The 24784-nt window shown below is 37.8% G+C and overlaps 3 protein-coding genes across 5 annotated transcripts in view; 2 read left to right on the top strand and 1 right to left on the bottom strand.

The window, feature by feature from the left end:
- Positions 1-24784, bottom strand: part of LOC142344796 (sphingosine-1-phosphate phosphatase 2-like) — a 425673-nt gene that overhangs the window by 44041 nt on the left and 356848 nt on the right. The window lies entirely within an intron of this gene.
- LOC142344795 (putative lysosomal cobalamin transporter) overlaps positions 1-24784 on the top strand; it is a 358318-nt gene that overhangs the window by 118359 nt on the left and 215175 nt on the right. The gene's annotated exons all lie outside the window — the stretch shown is intronic.
- LOC142345094 (uncharacterized) overlaps positions 935-24784 on the top strand; it is a 29159-nt gene continuing 5309 nt past the window's right edge. Inside the window, exons 1-2 of the mRNA XM_075397179.1 lie at positions 935-1586; positions 23608-24223. Of these exons, the coding sequence (XP_075253294.1) occupies positions 1065-1586; positions 23608-24223 (1138 nt within the window). The 5' untranslated portion in view covers positions 935-1064. The remainder of the gene's footprint in view (positions 1587-23607; positions 24224-24784) is intronic.

Raw genomic sequence — 24784 nt, 5'->3', positions numbered from 1 at the left:
GTGCCTCATGATAACAAATTTGTGCGGAAAAAAAACGGAGTAGAAAGGTCGGTAGTGAAAGAAGTAGTGAAAATAATCGAGGGTTTTGAATAGAAGATTGGCTTGATTCTATCCGCTAGTATAATATAAATGAAAGGCGGCTCTAGATTAATAATTATAATAAAAATAAGGGACGCACCAGTTACCGCGTATAGAGACACGAAGGTGGGAAGCAATCTCAACAACAAGCATTCAAAACTTAGTTTTGAATGGAATTTTTACAAACCAATATAAAGCAAAATAATCGAAATCTTTCAAATAAAAAACACGCAAATTTGTAAGAATTTTATCTGAAAAGAATATTTTTGAATACCCATGAGTTTGTTCAGGGGCGGATTTGGTCAGAGATTGTTCAATCAAAGGTGACTTTTGTCTGGAGTTCCGTCCTGAGCTCATCCTTTATCAGCGTTGCTAGAAAAGTGGCCGCTGTTCCAGTCACATGCGTGCAGAATAGATATTACAAAACAACGTGTTTTTGAAGAAGTTTTCAAGACCATGGAAGGCTACGTGGACTGGATCTTTAAGCCTATTACCAATCACTAAAAACGTCTGACAAACGCTTCTCCGTGTTTCACGTTGAAAAATTTCATTTAGTCTAATCGTATTTGATTTCTAACTATTTGTTTGATAAACAAAACAAAAGCAACTGATTATATAGAGTTCTTAATGTAAGCGTTTAAGGTCTGATGCAATACAATCAAATGTGTTTTCAAGAGACAAATTAATGAGTGTTTTGATTTTTCGTTGTTTAGAAGGATGAAACATGTATGGCTATTTTTGTCATGCTAAGGCTAGTTGCGACAGTATGTGAACATAATATAGAATTACGTACAAACCAAGCAAAGTAAAAAGCAGCAATTCAACCATTTTTTTTGTGACCTGAGTCAGAGGAAAGTCAGTTGCTTATTTTAATGTTATAGCATGCATATTAACGCTGCTTTCATAACAAGATCTCAATATTTTAATAAATTTGATATTCTCAGAAACAGCATGCTTTGTATATTGTAAATTACAGTAAAAACAAAATGGACTTTAAAACATTCAAAGTTGTAGTCCGCGAGAGTTTACCATTTGAAACAAAAGCTATCGGCACTGTAGCTCAAGATATCTTTAATATTTCAAATCAAATTTCAAAACGACGCCGTCTTCAAAACTCCGAGCCACTTTTGTTTGGAGCTGTTGAAGAAATTTCAACGTTGACAGAAGAACCCGAATCATGGAAAGCTGAAATTACCAAAGTTTTCAACCGAAAATTTCCAGAACACGCTAACATTGTGTCTGCAGTGCTAAGAGGTCATGAATGGTCCAGTGAAGGTGCCAGTGCTTTTGACAAAATGACATTCTTAAGTGGACCTTTGCTGCAGAAGCTGGCGGATGCACCGGATATTGTGAGAAAGAGAGCTGTCAAGTTAGCCAGTCGATTCATGGGCTGGTATAAAAAGAGGTCTGATGATCAAAAACCCATCAAAGATGGAGAATCCGAAGATATGGCCGAGAAAGGAAGTCAATCTGGAGGGTCAACTGCAGATGGGGAAGCTATAAAGCAGGTAGAGATCAAAGGATATCCCAATGAGGAGACAGATGAAGTCGAAGGCCACACCCAGGCCTAGGCCTCGACTTATGAAAAGACTTTAAAAGTCAAGTAGGGGGGGCAATATTGACTATAATTACACGGCCGAGCTTCCTTGTTAAAGTCGAGCTAATATCTTTCCATGGGTGGAGCTTAAGTTTTTCATAACGAAGACGTGCAGGCTCGTCTACTTGGAAGGTAAAAGTAAATTCTATCATGTTTCATAAAATAACCGGGCTGCATCTCGCCCGGTCCGAGGATTTACCCAAAAATAACGAGGAAAAGTTTGTAAAGAGTGCAAAAATAAAAAAAAATACACGCCTATTTCTCTGCTTAATTAAAGGTGGAAGAGTCTAATGATCAGAGTGTAATTTTAAAAAAGAGTCAAAGAGTGTAAAAATAAATATTTCCACTCTCCAAAATTACACTTTACTTTTTTTTACACTCTTATTTTTTCAAACTTGAAATTATTTTTACACTCTTTCACTTTTATTTTTAAAATTCCAGTATTTCAGTTACACCCTTCAATATTTGATTGAGCCGAGAAAATAATTTTTTTTACACTCTTTCACTCTTTTCTCCCGTTCACACCGCCGGAATAACAGCGATTTTTTTTCTTTTTGCACTTTTTACACTCTTTTTCCAGTAAAATATACCAGAGTTAAAGTGGAAATATTTCATTTTTACACTCTTTCCACGTAAGCCAGAATAAAGGTGGAGTTATTTTATCTTTACACTCTTAAACGCACCCTGTTGCCTGTTGGGGAAAGAAGCTCCATTATGAAGATGAAGAGCAGAGCTTCGACAATTCCACGAAATCCATATATTTATAGTCTTTTTTTAGCAACGTCACAATTGGCACGCCACGTCAAAACAATGTAGTCACTCGCATCAACGTCCTTAGAAATGGACAGCAACTCGCTCTCGTTCGCATTCCAGGTGGCTGAGGTTTTCCAGACTACGCCATATGATCAGAATATTTCTTCTTAGATTGATCTATTAACAGACAATTCTCAAGACTTGATCAAACAATCTCTTAAAAACTATTCTTAGGACCAGTTTTTGGTGTCACACTGTAACTCCCGTTTGCGACCCAAATTGGTTTGATTAAATGGCCAAATCTGATCTTGAAAACTCGGGGGGACTTTCAGAAGACAAGCTGGACTCTAGTCCCAAGACATTCAAGCGTTGGAAATTTACATTCAGATACCAGTTACTGAATAAGTATATATGCGGTCCATTTATGGTTTGTTTTTCTGAGCATGACCAATGCAAAGAAATTTTAAATCATGATATTGCACTTGACAGGCTGAAATTTGATTTTTACTGTGAGAACAAAATTCATGCGAAATTGAAATTTTCGATTCCACCAAAAATGACCGAGCATGACATTAAATATTATTAAAGCTGCGTCCCAGGATGTAAGGACACGTTACCAGCTTTGAAAAACAACTGTTTTGCAACAACTACATTTATAATGCCCCCCCCCCCACAATGTTTGAACGTCATACAAAGCAGACAAAAATTAGTCTGAGTTTTAGGCTGTTCAGATGAAAATTAGTGCACGAATTATCAAAATTGTATTCTGTGCAGACCAAACCTATTCTATTTCTCTTTCTGAGAAGAAAAAATATGAAAGAGTCCCTAAAATTTCAATTGATTTGCCTATAAAATGCCCTGCCCAGAATTCTTGAAATAGAAAAAATCAAAATTAGAATTTACTGATTATGTGCTGATTTTTACTTCGGGCTAACTCCGGGAATGTGTTAAAATATTAATATGTTTATTGCTTGATTATAACTGATTGTTTCAAAAACTTTTTCTTGCCAAACTTTTGACGTCGGTCTCCATTTTGTAATTCAAATGATCAATTATCCGCTTGGCCGAATAGCTGACTTAATTTTGTCTAAAATGACTGCTGTCAGGTTCTATCGCAGTATTCCAAAACAGAAAATTTAATACGGTTTATTTTTTAAAATTCTAATTAGAGTGCTAATTTGTGAATAAAATTCATTCTATAATTTCTAATTATCACTCTATAACTTTGGTTTTGTGAAAATCAAACAATAACTCAAAATTTTTCACAAGTTTAAAAAATACCCTATAAATGGTCAGTACCTTTCTGAAGCCAAAGAGTATTGTGGTGAGATAATGACAAAGATTGACAATGCATTTTGATAAAGAGTAGAATTGTTTTGAAATTACTAATTCAATTATTTTTTTAAAAATTTTGCGTTTTTTTTTCTAAACTTCCAACATTACAGTGAATAGCAGCCATTTTTCAGAAACTAAAGTTTTTGTTCTGTTTGGACTTTTCACGTTACCACTAGTATAGGGTCGGGTTCGAACTGTTTTTATTTATTATAGTCAAAAGACAATTTGACTATAAATCTTTTGCTAAAAAAACCACGTTTAGCAAAAAAACAATAGGTTGTTCAAACAACGTTCTCTTAATCTTGTTGAAACAAATATGACATGGAGTTTAGTGTGAGGTAGTGATCTTCCTTCTTCAATTTTTCAATTGTCAAATATTTAGCTGTAAAAACTTTTTCGATAAACATGCCATAATAAAAAAGCAATTTACACTACCATTCTCGACGATTATTTTTGTATTTGCTAAATTAAGGATCTTTCCAGACAAATGCTTAAGTAGAACAAAAAAATGACTAGAACCTCAACGGGGGGGGGGGACATTTTTGGAAGCCTGATTTTCTCGGCCCGACAACAACGGGGTGGGACAATTGAAAATTTTGAAAATCTGAATAAAATGTCCCCCCTATTTTTGAGGTTTTAGTCAGTTTTTTTTTAAGATTTTATGGGGCTATATTATTATTCCATTCGTCTAAATTTTTCTCAGGCTAATTGAAACCAGTTCTAACTCTTTGCAAATTTTGCAGCTTTCCCGCCAGAAACTAAGCAGAGCTAGACAAAGGCGCGTTAATATGTCCCACTTTTATACCGCTTATCTCGCAATTTCTACGCACTATTGTTCGCCGCTGCTAACTTTTGCAAATTTTAAGCGTGCATATATCCGATTTTAACAAAACCTAACCCAATTTTTAGCCAAAAATGGTCCAAATTTTCGGTTTTTTGTCCCCCCACTAGGTTTTTGGCGGCAAGATCTTAGAAAAATTTGCCGACAGATCAAAAATTCAATATTCTGGGAACAATATAAAGGGTTTCAGGGGAACTGGGGCGAATTGTTTTTCTTACATTTTTGGCTAAAAAAACATTTGTCTGCATATTTATTAGCAATATATTTTTCACATTCCAACCATTCTATAGATTATTTCTTTGGTATTAAAATAAGTTTAATTTCCAGTCCACTATTTTCTTGCGATTATTTTCCAGTCCAATTTTTTGCGGAGCTTGCGTTTCAATACTTCGATTCAATACTTCCACAAATACTTCAAGAGCTGGCGAATTCTGCAGAGCATTGATCTTTAAAAAGTTGAAGTCAATATTAATCTAACTGTCTCATTAAGTACAAAAAATCGACAAAACGGGGGGGCCTGGGATAGTAAAGTCATTTAAAATCAGATACATTAAAATAATTACCCTGGTGAACTAATCAGATAAAGTTACAAAATCACTATTTTTTTTTCTGTTGAGCAAAATAAAAATAATTCGCCAGATTTTACCACGAAGTAAATATTTGCAAATCCTACAACTCAATAAGGATTCTCACCTATCACTACAACTCAAGAAGGATTCTTAGCTATCATCGGATCTAATGAACGAGAAAGCCACAAATACAACTAATCAAAGTGAGTTTTCCAATGTGTGACTATTACCAATGCTTGTTTTTTTTAATGCAGATGTCTTGAAATAGGGATTGTCGTAAGATGTTTTTTTTTTGGGGGAGGGGGTATCGCCACTAAGTTAGAAGGGGGTTCAAATTATGGGGGGGGGGGTTATACCGACTAAGCGAAAAGGGGTTTCAAATTATATGCCCACAAGGGGGGGGGTAAACTAACCAAACGAACGAAAAAATTGAGAATCATAAAAATTTTCACCAATTGAGAGTTGAATTGTACGAATTAAGTATACAGTGCCAGAAGTTAAAACGTGCGCGTTTCGTTTTTTAAGCATGATTAAGTGACTGTGCTTAAGTCACTTCGAAATGTTGACTTAATATCTCGAAACGTTTCGCGGTTCTCAATAAACACCAGAAGTTCTCAGTGGCTTCAAGTAGAGTCACTTAACCATTAATTCAGGTACCATCAGAAGAGTTGGCCGAATCAATTTTTGCATCAACAGAAGAACTATCATTGATTTGAATATTTGCCACGGTGGAAAGTGTAGGAATCCACAAATTTTTGATATTCAAGATCGCGTTGTCCAAGAGGGTATCAACGGACAACTACACATCACCCCGCGCAACAATTGAGTAAGAAATTTTTTTTGAGTAGACCGGATATTTGGGTAGGAACAATTTTTCAAAAAATTCGGTTCTACTGATTTTTATTGGGTGTAAAATGAATAAGAAAAAACCTGCATGTATGGCAGCGGAAAATCTGACTTAATAGGTTCTCTGCGACACAAATTTTGTTGCAAAAACGAATTTTGATACAGTCTGATATGTGCAGGAAGAACTGTGCTCTGTCACACGCTGTGGCAGTTCAACCCCTCCTGGTACGTTGGACTACACCTTTCACTTTCTCACACTTCACGCGTGCACCATCACAAACTCTCACTATACACAAGAAATTTCTAGCCCAAAAAGGGGGGGACGGTACAAATTTAACTTTTTAAAAAAGCCAATTGGGCAATATAAGCCCGACTGCAAGTGTTTTTTGGACAATATAGGTACAAATACAGGATGAGACAAGACTTTTTAGTTTTGTTTGGTTCTTCAGTCCTCTTCGCTATTACTTTCTATGATTCTTGCTCGTCTTCTCTTTTTGGTAGGTGGTTGATCTTGCAGATTTTGTTGATCAATTGTTATTGGGAGGTTGGCTGGCGGTTGTTCATCAATTGTGATCGGAGATTGGGGGCTGCTATCTGAATCTTCTATCGCTTGACTTAGAATGAGTCCATCGCAAGCTGCGTCCGTAGAAGAACCACTGTCCGAAAACTCTGACAAATTGTCAAAATCTACCAAATTTTGATTCAATTCGTCCTCGCTATAATTTCGCTGGTGAAAACCTGGGTCGGGAATTGAGTTGAAACTTGTGTTTAGAATGCTATTAGTTTGTGGAAAGTTTGCTGACTGTTGCGTTTGACGTTTGTTTCTTTGCTGGTTTTTGTTTTTTACCTGCTGCGAGCTATCCTGCGCATGCTGCCCGCTTTCCTGCGCCCGCTGCCCGTTTTCCTGCGCCTGCTGCCCGCTTTCCTGCGCCTGCTGCCCGCTTTCCTGCGCATGCTGCCCGCTTTCCTGCGCCTGCTGGCCGCTTCCCTGCGCCTGCTGCCCCGTTCCTGCGCCTGCTGCCCGCTTTCCTGCGCCTGCTGCCCGCTTTCCTGCGCATGCTGCCTGCTTTCCTGCGCCTGCTGGCCGCTTCCCTGCGCCTGCTGCCCGCTTTCCTGCGCATGCTGCCCGCTTTCCTGCGCATGCTGCCCGCTTTCCTGCGCATGCTGCCCGCTTTCCTGCGCCTGCTGCCCGCTTTCCTGCGCCTGCTGGCCACTTTCCTGCTCGCTTTTGCCCAAGTCATCGGCGCCCCAATCGGGGTCATTCATTATTGATTTGAAGAACATATCCTCTCTTATTGAACGATGACCATAGGGCAGCATGGAGACTTGGTCATTCATAATAAATCGTTTGTCATCGTAGCCTGACAAAGATTTCTTGTTGACCACAATTGTGTGCAGCCTGTGGTTGCTTGAAGCTATTCTCGTGTTGAGCAGACGCACCACCTCACCGCCCAAAAGAGTTTGCTTGTACAATTCATGCGTCATGCTGCGACGTGCATCTTTTGTGACCCCTTTTGCTGACTGTTTGGTGCAACTTGAAAAAAAGGAAAAAAAATAAATTTAGTTTATTTCAAATTCAATCTATTGTTTCCATACCCAAACTTTATTTGCTAGAATGATTTGCATATGCCTGTTTGTTTTGATTACTTGTGTTTGTAAAGTGAAAGGGGGGCTAGTGAAAAAGACTTGCCTTCAGCGAGCTTGATTGAATACAGCTTTGGCTTGAGTCCACAAAACTCAGCAATTGGCCGGCTTCCCATCTCATCTTTGAATTTAAGAGTGACACGTGCTTTGTCCCTGCTATACAAGGGGTGTTCTGGTGGAAAGTTTGAAAAATCAAACTCTTCAGCGACCGACTTTTTCCGTTGTATTTCTGCAAAGAAGTCTCTTGAACGCACTTCATATACGAAGGAGTCCGTGTCTGAGTAAAGTAAATTGCAGTCAAAGTTTTTCTTCATGACTTTGTAGTGAAACTCGAACATGAACTTCTTTGCCAAATCCAATATACAGGCACCCACTATGGTTGGTTTGTCCCAAAGTATTTCTGATTGCTGAAGGCATACTGTGAAAAGATCTTCGCTAATAATTTTTGATGATTGGTACTCGGGCTTGTCTGTCCACTTTAGCGTTTCCTCTTCCGTGCGGGTTATCCTGACTTTCATTCGGTTTCGCTTTCCCTCACAAGTTTTTCCAAACGATGAGTTAACCATCAATTTGAAAAAATCCTCCTCAACTTTATTCTTCGCTTGCTTTCGCTTTTCGGTGTTCAGTTGTACGTAGGGTGCCAGCCACTTTTGCTGTTTGAACGAAAGCACTCTATGAAGCTTGGTCACCACCAATCCTAGTTCAACGTAGAGTTTGAGGGTTTGATAGTGCAGAGTGTAATTCTGTTTATCGAACAACGTCTGAATGAGTTTTTTCACCTGCGGGGGGTTTTTTAATTTGCATGTCGGCCAACAAGCTGCTTTGATACTCACTGAGCCAGCATTCATCAATCGCATCTTTTGTGGGCGCCAAAGGAAAATCAGAGTGTAGATCGTTCAGGCTGTCGGGTTAAATGAAATCGACTTCAACTATGTATCCAACCTCATCATCATCAGGCGTATTCAATATTCGACGCAAAATTTCCTGGGCTTCCTCATCGGTCCATTCACTTTTGTCAAACATTGCGAAATCATGGAGGGGTAGGGGGAATTTTTCCATGATTCCTCCATACAGATTATTGGCATCGATCATTATTATGAATGAGGAAATGTTCTTCGGTTTGTAGTCCGAAAGAAACTTGTTGTTTGCGCGACAGAGCCGCTTGCTGTAAACCGAGCTCACGCCTCCTCTTATAAGACTTTCTACCATGTCGAGGTGTTCCCTTTCTGTTAGAAGATGTAGTTGAGGGTTGCATATTCTGAGCATTGCATCTCCTGACAATTTGGAAGCCGTGTAATACTGGCAGCAGTCGAGCCCATATGTATCATAGCACACTTTTCTAAAGCAGAGTACTACTGCAGCGAGGAGAAACACATCTGTTGTCAAATACAAATTGTAGTAATCACCAATGTTTTGGCACTTGAATAAACTGAACACTTCAAGGGCTCGCTTGTATTCATCTTCACTCACTGTTACCTCGTACTGCTGCAAACTGTTTGTCCATTTCTCGAGAGGGGGAAGCTGGGCCTCTTGCAGTTTTTCAAAGCTATCGACGAAGCAATAAGGGAACGAGCCTTTTTGTTTTAGCAAATTAACCGATGTTGTTGGCCACGCTTGAAAATGTTGTTCCAATAAGGTGAATTGATCAGATGGCAGGTTCTGTACCAACTTGTCGAGCGATGCATTCATGAACTTAAATGAGTCCAATAGTCTGATATACTCATACTGGCTTGTCCAAACACCTTTCTTGTTTTGTGTTGTTTTCATATGCACTCCAATTTGCAATGAGATGAAGTTCTCACTCGTGCTTGGCACAACTGAAATTGTGTTTTTGTCATTCAGACTTTGTAGTGCTAAAACTACGTGATGAAGATCATAGTTTGCCAAGTTGTGCGCAAATAGGGGGGTGAAGTTTAGAGTTTTGCGTTTCAAATTGCACTGCGCATGTGCCCATCCCAAAAATTTTCCTGTGAAATGGCAGTGGTCTAGAACAGTGGGATCTTGTGAGGATGTATTCAATCCAACACAAACTAGCTTGATCTTTAGTGATTGTTGGCTCGCCGGAAAAGTTTTTGTGTTGTTGTTTCACGTTGTATATATCCCTAGCAATTTGTTCCAGTGACTTAACAAATTCAACCATGACATTCGGACCACATTTGGGATCGAAGTAGAATGGCTTTGTTTCATTTAAAGCAACGAAGAGCAAAGCTTAACTACACGGCTTGTGTTCCTCCAATGCTCTAGTAACTGAGTTTTGTTGTGTATTGATAGTGTTAGCAACTGGTTCAATTATTGACTCCAGATCGAAAAATCCAACTATCGGCGCAAACCATCGGGCTTGAACATTTTTGAATTCAAAGTTTTGCTGTTTGGCTTTCGACATTTTAATTATTGCTTGCGTGTTTTGATGGCATATTTCGTCATGTCTCTCATGGCGATCCAATGAGGTGCTGATGTGGAAACAGTTACGACACAAATGGTTGTCAATGCGCTGGTGTTTTCCAAGATATTTATGAATAAGTGCCTTGATATTTGTGATCAGGACATAGTGTTGCATTGATCCATCACTAAGCAAGAGCAGATCCAGATTGAAATTGTAGTTTTTATTACTTGATATGCGGAAAGGAATCAGTTTCTTGTTCGAGTGTCGAAAAACATTAACGCGTACCAAGTTCAGCAGTTCAAATTTTTCCATCTGGTGAAAAGCCATGGGCATCATGAATTCACCAGCCGCTTGTTTTGCTCCTGGATTTTCCGAACTATAAATTATTGGATTTGTCTTTTGTCTCCATGAAGCATTGGCGGGTATCAACCGGGGTCCGAATGTGTTATGGTACTGAGCTGTATAGCAGTAGAGAAAACATTTCTCGTCTTGTCGGTTTCGAATTCTCAACAGGTACTGACATTTTGCTAGCTCAGTAGGCAGAGCTAAATATGAAGAAGCAGCAACTGGTTTTGACCTGGCTAGCCTCAATTCAATGTTTTCAATGCTATCTACTGTCCAGCCGCTACCATGGGATGCAAAGTTGTTCAAGGCAAGCAGCATTTGTTCAACCATTCCAGCGAAACAGGATTTGCTCAAGCCTGTGAAGTCGACCCGCTGCATTTTTGAGTTGATGTATATTTTGATGCGATCTGGCTGGCTGCTAAAATTTTCATCGCTCGTTGGTTTTGTGAGTTGTACCAGTGCGCTAAACTGAAGTTTTTGTGCTTGATTTTGGGTGTTGAGTTGAACAACATTTTCAATCTCATCACGTTTGCTACGCATGAAACTTAGCAAGTCTATTTCATGTTCTCCCACTGGTACATCATATGTTTTCAAAACACCGCCGAAAGCTTGCTCGGATGGAAGAATTCCAGAACTTTGGTTGTTTTCAGCATTAGCATCCCATACTGGCAGTCCATGATTTTTATTCATGTGCTCCATGTACTTGAGGTTGTCTGTGAAAAACTTGTTGCAGTATAGGCAATAGCGTGGGTGGGTTGAGTTGTGTTGTTGTCTCATATGCGTCTTGAGCTCGACAACTTTTTCATTAGCAAATGCGCACTCATCGCACACGAATACGTTTGTTTGTGCATAATGTTTATGCACATCTTTCATGTGCCGACGTAAGCTTCGTTTGTCCGAAAGTGTCTTTTTGCAAACTCTACACTTCTCTGAATTCATTACAGGTGTAAGAACTTGAGACAAATAAGGAACTGGGGTGAAAGTTTTCAAGAGGAAAGAATGAAAGTTTTTTGCTGTTGCTGATTAGTTTTGATAAGACTGTTGAAAATTATTTCTGTAACTTGAGTTGAAAGTTAAGGCAAAAAGCAAATGAGAAAAATTTATTGTTGGAGGGGACACATTTTCGCAACACTCTCAACCAATCAGAGTGCGCGTCTTTTTTGTTTACTTTTGGGACTGAAAGCTACTGCTCCACAAATATTGGTTGGGGGGGCAGCAAGACTACCAGACTGTTGTGTCAATATCACAGATGCACTTGTTTACCTGCTTTGCTAGTTTTTGTTGGTTCATCACAGGTGATTCTGAGCTCACAGTTTTACTTCTTATTTACATAGCCTAGTTTTGTTTCACTTTCTCTACTGAATAATAGCAATTAGTGAAACACGTTTATTGACTGTTTGTCATGATATGAAAAAATCCAAGCTTTAACTGGGTTTAATTAAACCCGGTCTGTTTTTGCTTATTTGTTTACGGCAATGTCTCACATACTTGTCTGTTCAATGTCTGAATTTCGCCGCATCGCCTAAATCTTTCTCTCAAAAAATCATGCAATGTCTAGCGCTAAGATTGATTGTTAGAGAAAGTTAAATTAAGAACTAGTTTAAAGAAGGAAACACAAAGTTCATACGTTGGAACAATGAAAAGCAACAAATGAAATGTTCAATATGCACAATGAGTTTGAGGTGGGTTTGTTTTGTTTAGAGTCGAGATAACTTGATGACCTTCTTGACGGGGGCATAGCACTGGCTCAATGGAGGTGTTTCATCGAAGTTGATATCATCAGAAAAATTGTTGACAAGCAACGGGAGGCTTTCCGGGGTTTTTGTTTCTTCACTTGGCAACTGATCAAAATTCCAAAAACCAGATAATTGCTCAACTTCTTCTAGCTGCCCCAATTGATTCTCCCAAATTTCAATGCAGTCATGATCGTAGTCTGCAAAAAGTTTTCTTGTTCGCTTCGCCAATTTTTTCACATCCTGCTTTTTTGTTTGAATGGGAGTAATACATCCATAATATCGATGAGCATATGGAGACTCTTCTTGTCGTAACGATTTTTCTGGCGTTTTTGTAAGATGAAATAAATTGTTTTGTTTTGTGTATTCAAGTATTGGTTCAATGTAATTAACTGGAACAATAAAGCTGTTTTTTGTGTGCCATAAATCTGTCTTATCATCAAAGCTTTCCTTTACAAGGAGAATATTTTTGAAGTTGTGACACATTCGCACAAGGGTTCGAGTGCCTCGTTCACTTGTCTTTGCAATTTCTAAATATTCAGCAGCCATATTACAGGTGATGGATAACAATTGAGATGTTTTTTGTTCTGATTTTACGGGTTTAAACGGTAACAACGCACACAGTTTTCTTTGTAAGGAAAATTTTATAAAAACTTAACAGCACCGAGTCTAGAACCAATTCTAGTAACAAGAGAAATGAAAACTTGTTTTTATATCGTATGGAACTGAAAGGAAAAGCAGGATGAAAGCAAATTCAGGAAGAAGGTTAAGTAACAAAAGACTTGCAGTAATGTAATAAGGTGCGAAAGAACTAAAGAGTTTTCACAAAACTTACATTGAACAACAAGAAAGAACCAATGGCGGAAAGATTGAAAAAATTGTTGCAGACCGATTTGTTTATTTGACTTAATCATTTCATCATTATTCTGTCATGTCTATAAATAGAATTATGTCATATTGACCAAAGTTCAATTGGGTTGCTCTCGAGAAATATAAATAGACTCGAGTAGGCGAGCTAATTTATCCATTGCTCATGAAGATTTGTCAGTTTTTAGATTTAGAGGTCGGGACTTGTAAAACTGTTTTCTGCTATGGCCTTTATAATGCTTGGCCCGGCGATGTTGCATTAGTGAATGGAAATTTTTAAATTGCCTTGGACAATTGTGACATTGAACGGGTCTTGATTCAGCAGGGTAGATTTTTTCCGATCTTTTGAATTTCATATTTCGTATAAACGTCATAGCTGATATAGAGGAGTATAAATTTGTTTACACGCTAGGGTGAGTGGGTTTGTTTGCTCAGCTGTTATCTTGTCTAGACATGTTGGCGTGGGTTTTTAAATTGTTTACATTCCAACAAACAGTAATGCATTAGTCATTCATCGTTTCAGATTACTTTGATACAGTTTGTCTCAAAATATGCAACATTATGGGTAATGTTTTGTCTAAGGATGCTGAGTACAGCGACTTTCATTTGGATCTCTCGCTCAATGAAAAACGGCTTGTTAGGGCTGCTGTTAAGACTTATCATACCACTGGCACCTATTTATCCTTGAAATTGTTCAAACGTGATAGTGAACAGGTCGATTGGGATTTCAATCAAAAAATTACACTTTCGGCGCGAGAGTTTCGGTTGCTATGTCAGAACATTGAAAAACTAGAACAAATGCATGATCAACCAGTTGGCTTGATCGATTCACTTCTAAAACCGGATTCAACTGATGACTCAAAACGTCCAGCAAAACGAGCCGGCAAAACACCAACTCAGCGCCATAAGAAGATACCGAAAACGTCTGTAAAAGTCGATGAGGATTCGGAATAAATTCTATTATACCTTTTGCTTCCGGTCATTGTTCATGCTTTCATAGTTAGTTCATTAGCTTTTTTTTGTTCTTTATGGTTGAGGCAATGTTTGAGAACAGTCCCGAATATTTCAAGAAATTTCAAAAGCGTTTCAAGTACAATATTTGTGAGACGGAACCAAAACTTGAAAACACAACAATTGAAAATTATGCATATGGTTATCATTCATCTGCAACAGTTATCGAGGGTTGTACATTTGGCTCCAATCATTATCATGTTATGTATTAATTTGGTTTGCAGGATGATAATATTTTCGATTCTCTTTATGTACCTGCGGTGATACCGTGTCTCGTTAAATGTTTCAAATTACTTATTCAGCCAACGCAAAAAGACTTTGTTAAACGTGGTGCAATAATTTCACGATTACATGTTGCTGTTGAATACCTTTCAAAATCAACTTCTTCTTCAAATACCAAGAACCAGAGAAAAGTTCCAGCACCTTTGAGTGAGGCAACAGCGACATCTATTAGTACTTTTACGGCCAACAAACGTTCTTCTACAATCCCTGATGTAACTTTGAAACGATTTTGCCAGCTTATGCTAGGTGAACACTCCTCAACTCTTTATCAGATAATGGATATTCTGCTTAGTGGCCACGGGAGTTTTGTGCGAGAAACCTCAAACTCTTTCATAACCTTTCAATTTTGTAAAAATTGATATTCAAAAAGTGTTGTTGTTTGAAAATTAAATTAAATTTTACTTCATATGTTTTACAAAAGCTAGCAACTCTAATTCAATTATATCAGGTATAAATGGAAATTTCTCACTATAAAAAAATGAACAATATATATGCAAAATAAACCACAAAGCTGGGAGTCGGAGGATTGCAATGGAGACTGAATGCCTCTTCTATGTTCCATGATATCCATCATTATCTCCAAGTCTTTACACTGTTGTAAACGGTTGAAAATATCCTTGTAGGTAGTCAAGGGTAGAGCCAATGGATCTGCAAAGTATATTATTGAGTATGCATATCGTTTAGCTAGCACTACCCAGTGGGTTCCAATAGAATTGGATCGTGATGCATTAACAATAATGAATGTGTTGGTTTGCAAGTTCAGAGGATAATTATCAGCGGCATAAACCCCTCTGAATTTGAATTTGAGGTGTTTACACTTTTTCACTCGATGATGAATTTGGTCTTCGTCCATTAGTATGTGATCATGGGAAGAGCGTTTTTAGACGCGTTTCTGGCCGAGTCAATGTAGATAGTAGACGCTTTTTCGCCAAGAAAAAAAATTTCAACGTTATGAGCTAACGCTGCATCGAACTTGAGTTCAACAGACATTGATGAATTTGTGAGCTCTGGATGAATAAAGTCATGAGTTGCCTGTTGAGTGCTGGTCAGATCAAATACCATTATATAATGGTTTGCGAACTCACTCAGAGGTATTCCGTGGCCGTTTTCTACATAAGCTAATGCACTCATTGAATTGTAGTACAACCTCTTGTTGTCAGTTGTTGACATTGGAGTTCCAGCCGTTGCAAAACCATTTCGATAAATGGTTATCTCTCTTAAACCAAATTTTTGATAATGGAATGGATTAGCGGTATTGGTACCGATGAATGCTGTACCAACGCATAATGCAACAATGACTCTTCTGATTGGCTCTTTAGTGAAAATATCCTCATGTTTCCAGCTTTGTTGGCCTGTTGTAGCCAAGATTGTTTTGGTAATTACTTCATTGTATCCGTAAATTGCCGGAGTTTTCAATAATGTCTTCTCAATTGTACCTACAACATTATCTGACACCGTCATCTTCCTGATAAATAAATTCGCCTCATCTATTTTAACCTTGTAGTGTTTTGCTGGGTCCTCGCTGATGACGGCAAAGACATCTTGAGATCTTCTCATTGAAATGCGTAAGGTAACTCCACTAACCAAATGTTTCTCACATGAAAAGAAATCAACCGCCAACTTTCCATATAACGTTATACGTGCGGATTGTCGCACTGTTCTTTTTCTTATGTCTGATATTGCTGTTGTAATAGTGCCGGGGTTTTCTTCATATTCGTAACCCTGACATTTCAGCCAGGTTTTCTTTGCGTCTGTACCGTGAGAGAATTCAGTTTCTATGAAACTTTTGTCTGCATAGTGTCCATTAGCTGTTGAAATTTTGATACCATTTGCAGAAACAGTACAGTCGGCGAAAAGTGAATGAAGGATATTATTAGCAAAATATGGAAGATCACTGGCATTAGCGTCACCATCTGTGTAGCGCAAATCCGTTCCATCTGTTTGAAGTATTCGACACTTGATCTCCAGGTAAATTTTTTGCAAGTCAATAAAATTGTTGCGATCACCAACAATTTCAAATTCCAATGAAGATCCTGAAGGCGAATAAAGCGGTCCTGTTTTTTGCTCGAATGATTGATCAAATGTTACCAGCAAAGGTGGTTTTTCAAATAAGTCTAAAGAACTGTGAGTGGCTTCAGATGGTATCACAATATTAGTTCGCATTTTTCACTCGCGAGAAAAAATCCAGACGACTCCTTTTTGGACGGGGTTTTCGAGAAATGATTCTTCTGGTTGAGATTTTTCGTTTTTGGTTGGAGCGAGGTCTCGTGTATTGTCGTCTTTTTCGTCTAATTATTTTACGACCTGATGCAATACGTGATTGGAGAGATCCACCTATTTGTTTGCGAGCTGTTTTGGCTACTGTACTTTTCAGTGCTTGTTTTGCTGACTTTCCTTTGGTTTCAACTTCCTCTAACTCCGGTGCTCCTTGAACCAGTAAATCACGCCCAATCTTTTTCGCTGCGGGCCAGAGAAAATTGCGTGCTAATGGCAGAGCAACTCTTCCAATACCTGCAGCAAGCGCTCCAAAACCGCTGCCCCTTTGTCTGTAGTGTCCGGAAAAATGCGGCATTGATTGAGATGCTTGATTGCTGTAGTATGCCTCCATATTAAATAATTTTTTGAAATTTTAAACTGACTATAACTTTTCCGGTTCCAGTAAAAGGAATTAGTTTTCCAGTTTCGTTTCTCAACTCTACCTGGATGTTCTGAATGTTGTTTGATAATATTGGCTTGTAATCCAAATTTGTGTAGGACTTGTGGTGTATGGGTGTCACTGTGTTTATGCTACCGTTTCTCAAACGTCTTTCAGACTCAATGATTTTTATTACCGGAGCTCTCACATCACCAACGTTCTGATGTTCAATTATATCAATGTATACAAATATTAACTGTGATTCCCAAGTGATATCAACTGGAAAATCTCCAACATGTCGGTTCAAAGAGTTGCCTGCATTTTCTGACTTGTAACCAATATGAATAAAACCATGATTCGAAATATCTCTTATTCCTTTAAAACCAAGAATACTGGGTACTTCTTCATCTTCGAATGACAAACCTTCGTTAGGTCCAAATTTCAAAACTAACTTTTGCGTTACAGTGTCAAAATCACAGTCAAACTGTTTCAATTGAGCGATTCGAAAAATTTCTTCCAGAAGCTCTTCTGAACTGTTGTATATACCTTTGCGAATTCTTCGAAGTTGTCCGGTGCGGTTATGTGAAGCATCAAGTTCAGCGCCAGAACTGACATACGCAACTATTTCGGCTGAGTTTACATTATTGATGTTTGATGGAAATGATATTGAAGCAAGGGCAACTTGCCAATCTCCATCTAACTGTAATGGTTGGGCAAGTTGATTTCGAAACTTGGCCATAGTATTATTGGTAAAAATTCCCATTGATGCATTTGATATCAAATCAATAGTAAATTCTTTATTAATTCTCATGTTTAGTTTTCGACAGGAATGACGTTCACTTGGACTAATTCTGGTTCATAAAATTTACCTTTAATTATAACGTTGCTTGTGTCTATAAGGATGTATGTTGGTGGACTGAGGGTGGCAACCTTGAATACTGTGAAGACTTCGTCTGTGTAATTTTGTTTATAACCTTTCCTAAATATTTCGTCTGGCTTTGCAATCCGAACCAGGTCTCCTTCTTCGTATTTCGGCTTGTACTTTTTTGTGCTAATTGCGAGGGATATTAGAAACGGTTAATGTTTTTTAAAAGTTTTATTAGGTGCAAGTTGGGTAACACGATTAAGACGACTGTTTATAGTGTTTACAAACTGGGGCAATTCCTTAATATAAGTCCAAGTCCAATTTTCCTCCAGGTATTTGTGAATAATGTTTTTGAGTGATCGAATATTCCTCTCAGCAAATGCCGACTTGGTTTCGTTTTCTGTTGTATATAAATGAATCTCCTTCTTTTCACAAAATGTTTTAAATTCACCTTTAAACTCGGATCCCTTGTCTGTCCAAACCCTTTCTGGTTTGTTCTGCTTTATCATTTTTTTGAACGCTTCAACAGCATCTTTTGCATACAAAGCCTTCATTGGTTGCACTTGTAGGTATCGCGATAAAACATCAACAGCCACCAGTAAATATTTGACTCCATTGTTGTGATGGGCAATTTTATCCATATACGCCACATCGACAGACCGGATTTCGTTTATTCTGTATGCAACAGCTTTTAGTCTCGGAAAAGTTTTTCTGAATTGTTTGTATTTTGTGTATGGGGCTTTCGACTGAAGGTATTGAACCACTTTGGATCTTGGTAAACCACTGGCTTTCTTCAAATTAGCAATGCTACCAAAAGCTGCACTACCTTTTGTGTATAATTTGTTCAATTGTTTAACGTGAGAGGAAGTAATTTGTCCACGAGCTAGACGGTTGGATTTCGTCTTTTGCATCTTCAAAGCTTCCTTCATCGTCGCCAGAAGCTTTTGATTCTTCTGTTCTCGAGACTCCTGATTCTTCGTTTTCTGGTTCATCCTCAAACAACTGTAACTTTTCGTTTAGTGATAAGGCAAGAAATTTTTTTGCGTATGTATTACAAGTTAATTGTGAACTGATATCTAGAAAGGTCAGGACTTTGTAATGTTCAAGTGAAAGCTTAGATGTTGTTTGTTGTAGATCGTAAAGAAAATCTGCGACAAGTATTCCCGTGCTTGACTTATTAACCATTAGTCTTGATGTCTGATCCAGCGATAGAGATTCTGACTCTTCTATTTCTTCCAATATTATGCTCGCTTTTTCAAACTTTTTTCTGTCAAGGAGTTTAATATCTCTCAAAACTCGCTCCCTGGAAATTTTTGTATCAATTTTGTCACCTCTAGTCTCATTCAACTCATCTTTGATATTCTCCAAAATATTATTGGTCTGCTGTTGCGTGTCTTGTTGCGTGGTAGAAGGTGCTGGTGGAGACTTGCTTCTTTGCAACAGTGATATTTGTTTTGCTTTCTCTCGGACATTTTTATTGTTGAGAAGTTGGGCAATTTGAGGTTGTTCATTCGCATACATTTTACGAGGAATTAGCACAAACTCTTCAGTGTGCATTTTGCTCCAGAAAAGCAATACAAGGTAACGCAATCAGTTTAATGAGACGAATTCCAGAGTCTGATCGAAAGATTTTGATTCTCGCATTTTTTTCAACTCGCCTGTCTGCAAGTTTACGTAGTGGTTTCTCAAATTTTTTTAATTCAATTTTATTGATTGGTACAACTCCAGAGAGTACGTTCATCACACAGTCACTCAAGAACCAAATGAAATCGCCCTCATGTACTATTTCTATTTGAGCTGTGTTCTCATTCCTCTTATCCGCCCATTGCTTGAGCATAAGCAAATGTTTCTTTTTCATTTGTAAATGTTGTAATGACTGCTTCAGGGGACGAAATATAAAAAATAGAAGGATTCGGTCCTATTAGTTGCGATGAAAAACGTAAACTCTGACTGGTTTTTGGGTCGAGATCAATCATCAAAAGTCCAAAGGGCTCCGCAATTGCGAGTTTGTATGCTTCTTTTATCAGTTGGAGACAATTCAACTGTTTTCCAAGATATTCAATTTGTTGAATGTCACGAAGCGACTTGAATAATATTATGTGTGTTGTATTCAGATCAATGGTTCTGGACCATTTGCTTTGATGGAACAAATTATGCTTGACGTATATAACATGTAATTTGCTATGACGTCCTGAGGTAGCTATTTTTACAAATTCTTTATCGTTGAAGATTTCTTCACATGAATCGTCATAGATAAGCAAACAAGGTGGTAGATTTTTTGTTATATCAAAGCCTGAGTATTTTAGAAACTCAATCCCTGGTATAAGCGGTTGCATATCTTTGAAAAGTGGTTGGAACTCTTTGTAAAAATAATAAATTTTTTCAAAGCGTGGATAAAAGGTCGAACCTTTTAGCATTCGAAACAAGAGTTCAGTTTTACCACAACCACTTGGTCCTACAATAGACATGAATACCCTGTCATGTGTTAGAATAACTTTGTTCATAGTTTGGGGTTAGGTAAAATGTAACCAACTAAACTCGATAAGAGAGCAATCCAAATTGATTTCTCTTCACAGATTTCTGATAATAGAAAGAGCATAGAGAAGCAAAGAATGATCATTTAGACAATGATACTAACTTGAACAAAAAATATTACTTCGGACCTTGGCACTGTTGAATTTGAACAACAACGCCATGGGGGCCTCTCTTTGTTGTTCACATCAAAGACTAAATTACTGATACCGGCGTCAGCCTCGTCTCTTTGATTCATTGGAGAAAAATAATTAATTGAAAAGTGAATTGAAACAAGGATGATATAAAATGTTAAAATTTTGAATTATTTACTGGGCAACTGTTTCATGTACCAGAACTCAAACAAATTAAAACTTTTAATATAACTTTTTATCTCTAGTTTATAACAAACGGTTGATGAGTCATTTTCCTCGAACGATGGTTGATTGAAGACTTTTTCAACTTCGGGGTGCTCCAAGACATATAACCGCAACTCATTCGGCATCTCATTAAGTGATATCTCACGTTCTGGTGGTGTTTTTTGTTTTTTTTTTCAATCTAAATTGAGGAACTTTTTTTCCGCCCATTGCTTCCAACGTGGGATTCGCTGCTCTTTGGGGTACTGCATAGGCTTCTGATTTGTTTTGTTCATAGCCATAATTGAACTGATTCCGATGTTCTCGAGCTCTCTGTTTATTTTTTACGTACAGTTGGAAGTGATAGAAATTATCTATCACGGGCAGGAAAGTCCTAAAGCTGTCCAGCTTGTCGGGAGAAAGAGTAATGGTTGCAAAATAACGTTTTGCTGCTGCACTATAAAGCGAGTTGTAACGCGGTTGTTGTGCTGTGTTTGGCTTGTTGTTGAGATAGTTCGCTCGGTTCTGTTGATCGCTTGAAAAATTATTCTGTATTGGTGGAGAGGGATCCTGAACTCTGTTGAATTTTACAATCGGCTGATCGTCAAGTGGAGTCAAGCAAGTGAATATCTTCAAGTTGTCTGACAGATAAGTTGTTAAAGTTGCTGTGTCTTCTCTGTGCATCACTTTGTGTCCACTGTGAAAATATTCTTGCTTTACGTTCCGCGCAGTAGTTTGATAATTGATCGTTTGTTGAACAAAAGTTTGAATGATGATAACAGGAGAGAACTTGTTCTTCTGATATTATCTCTGAGATTCGGGGACAATTTAGATCCTCCAGATTATAAACAGTTTTTTGTAAAAGCTTACTGATGAGCTCACACTTTTCAATGCCTTTGGCAAAAAAGTTTTTCTGTGTGAATCGGAAACTGAAACTCAGACAGATTGTTTTCAAATCACAGTAAGGTATATCACCTTCGTCCCAATCAAGACAGTGTAGGTTATTGGTCAGCCAAATAACAGTTTGTCTATCGTGTGAGGGTAAATCAGCGAATTTATGCGGCAGTTTGAAAAATATTGTATCGTTGTAACTGGAACACAAACTCAGTTCTTTTATAATGAATCCAAGTGACTTGAGTTTGAAACCTTCGAGATCGAGGACAATAATAATTGTGGTTTTGCTGCCAAAATTTTCTAGCATTCCAATTCACGAAACAATTGTGATTGAAAAATTTTCACTGATAGAATGAATAATATTCCTGTCAGGTGCCCGAAAAGACAATTGTTTACTGGTGAGTAACGGAAAGCGTAAACATATCCAGGGCCTTTGTTTCGGCAATCTTTTATAAATCCAGCGGCGTCATGCAATGCAGCATGAAGTCGTAGCACTTTGCTCCGTTTCAATAAGGGATCTAGCCTTGAATTATCAATTCCAATGAAACCACCATAGGGTCTAAATTTAAGTGCTATTTCTCCGTCAACTTCTGGATCTAACAAAGAACAAGCAGCTACGAAATATAATTGTCGATAAGATATGTGTGTATAGTTTATGTTACCTCTCAGTGATAAAACTTTCTCATGAATGAGCTTGCTGTCTTTTGTTCCTATTGTGTTCATTATTTACTGTTTACTGAACGTGAGCGTTTAAGAGTTTTTGTTTATAAATCTTTCAATTCTGATTGGTTGTCAACTTGAATAATAAATCAAGCACTCCGATTGGTCAATTTAATTTGGAAAATTTTGTGACACTGAACATGTTTGGGCATGATCTGATGACTCTCCAATTAATATATCATTAATGATTTTGTACATCTACTAACAGGTTAGTTGTTTTACTGTTGTTTTCACCAATTTATGTATGCATTTATGGACATAGGTGATTATGACCATAATTGTGTACTTACTTAGGTAAAAACTTGTTTTTCTTGAAATCTGTATGTATGTATTTATGTTTGTATGTATGTATGTATGTATGTATGTATGTATGTATGTATGTATGTATGTCTGTATGTATGTATGTATGTATGTATGCATGAATCTATGTATGTAGGTATGTATGTTTGTATGTATTTATGTATGTATGAATGTATGTATGTATGTATGTATGTATGTATGTATGTATGTATGTATGTATGTATGTATGTATGTATGTACGTATGTAGGTATGTATGTATGTGTGTGTATGTATACATACATCAATACATACATATATAGATACTCACATACACATACATGCATACATATGCATACATAAATACATTCATACATGCATACAACAAAACACACAAATATACATACATACATACATACATACATACACATATATACATATACACGTTACATATATACATGTATATACATATATACATTTACATAATACATACATACATGCATACATACATACATATACATATATACATATACACAATACATATATACATGCATATACATATACATAATACATACATATACATACACATATATACATATACACAATACATATATACATGCATATACATATATATATGTATGTAAATATGTAAAATAGGGGGGACATTTTATTCAGATTATCAAAATTTTCAATTGTCCCACCCCGTTGTTGTCGGGCCGAGAAAATCAGGCTTCCAAAAATGTCCGTCCCCCCCGTTGAGGTTCTAGTCATTTTTTTATACTACTTGCTTAGCTCGGAAGATCTTGCAAGATGTATAGCTATGACCAAAAATAAATGAATTTCAGCCAGCTGACTAAAACTAATATATTTTTGGTCATAGCTATGTGTCTTAGAATATCTTTCCAGCTTCAGTCTTACAGTATTTTTCAAGATAATCAACCGGGAGCACCTGACGACTTGAGTTTTATTTCTCGCATTAGGGTTAATGAAATACTCATGCCTATAGTGCTTCCGAAAAATTTGTATAGCTTTTTCTTGTAACTTCTATTGATTTTTAATATACAGATTGGTGGTAATGAAATTTCGGTTTACCCTAAACCGGAAAAAGATGATGATGATGACAGTGATGATGATGATGATGATGATGACGACATCGAGTCACATCAACTCGATCGCTCCCATGTTTCCTCCGATTCCGACAAGGGCAATTCCGACCGTGAATTCAACGACAAATCGGACAATTCTGGCGGCTTCGACTCCCCGAACGAAACGGAAGACATTATTGACGAGAGAGGAGAAAATGATGAGTCAAACAAAGATCAATCTTCAGTCGATTCATATACCACTAATACATCAGCATCCGCAACCTTGCACTCTAAATCCGCAAACAGCGTCTCAATTCATGGAGCTTCCGCCGGATTGTCGGCCAGTGCGAGTCTTAAGCAGAAAAGTGAAAACAACGTGACGGCAAGTGGGGCTTCTGGTAGTGTTTCCGCATCTGCCACCGGATGCCAATCAAGCAATAACAACTTCAACGCACAACTGGCATCTGCCTCGGCGTCGGCTACTGCTACTGGTGTTTCCAGCAACAGAGGAAATGTCAATGTTACTGGGGCTCAAGCTTCAGCAGGAGCATCTGCTGAGGGTGTTGGAATTGATGTAGGAAATGTAAACATTACAGGTTAGTTCTGTTCTAGACACATCATGTAGTGAAATTATAGCCTTGGGACTCGCAATATAGTAGAATGCTCATCTTTGATGAACCGTTTAATAGACCCACTTCGGGCATGGTGCGACTCAAAGTACAGGGTCTGGAAAGTGAACAGTTCTGTTCTAGACACGTCATGTAATGAAATTATAGCCTTGAGACTCGCAATATAATAGAATGCTCGTCTTTGATGAACCGTTTAATAGACCCACTTCGGGCATAGTGCGACTCAAAGTACAGGGTCTGGAAAGTGAACAGTTCTGTTCTAGACACGTCATGTAATGAAATTTTAGCCTTGAGACTCGCAATATAGTAGATTGCTCGTCTTTGATGAAACGTTTAATAGACCGACTTCGGGAATAGTGCGACTCAAAGTACAGGGTCTGGAAAGTGAACAGTTCTGTTCTAGACACGTCATGTAATGAAATTATAGCCTTGAGACTCGCAATATAGTAGAATGCTCGTCTTTGATGAACCGTTTAATAGACCCACTTCGGGCATAGTGCGACTCAAAGTACAGGGTCTTGAAAGTGA

This window comes from Convolutriloba macropyga, chromosome 8 (genome assembly GCF_964194025.1).
Source record: "Convolutriloba macropyga chromosome 8, txConMacr16.3, whole genome shotgun sequence".
Lineage (NCBI taxonomy): Eukaryota > Metazoa > Xenacoelomorpha > Acoela > Convolutidae > Convolutriloba > Convolutriloba macropyga.
Note: the sequence above shows the minus strand (reverse complement) of the source record. Positions and strands in the feature narration are given on the sequence as shown.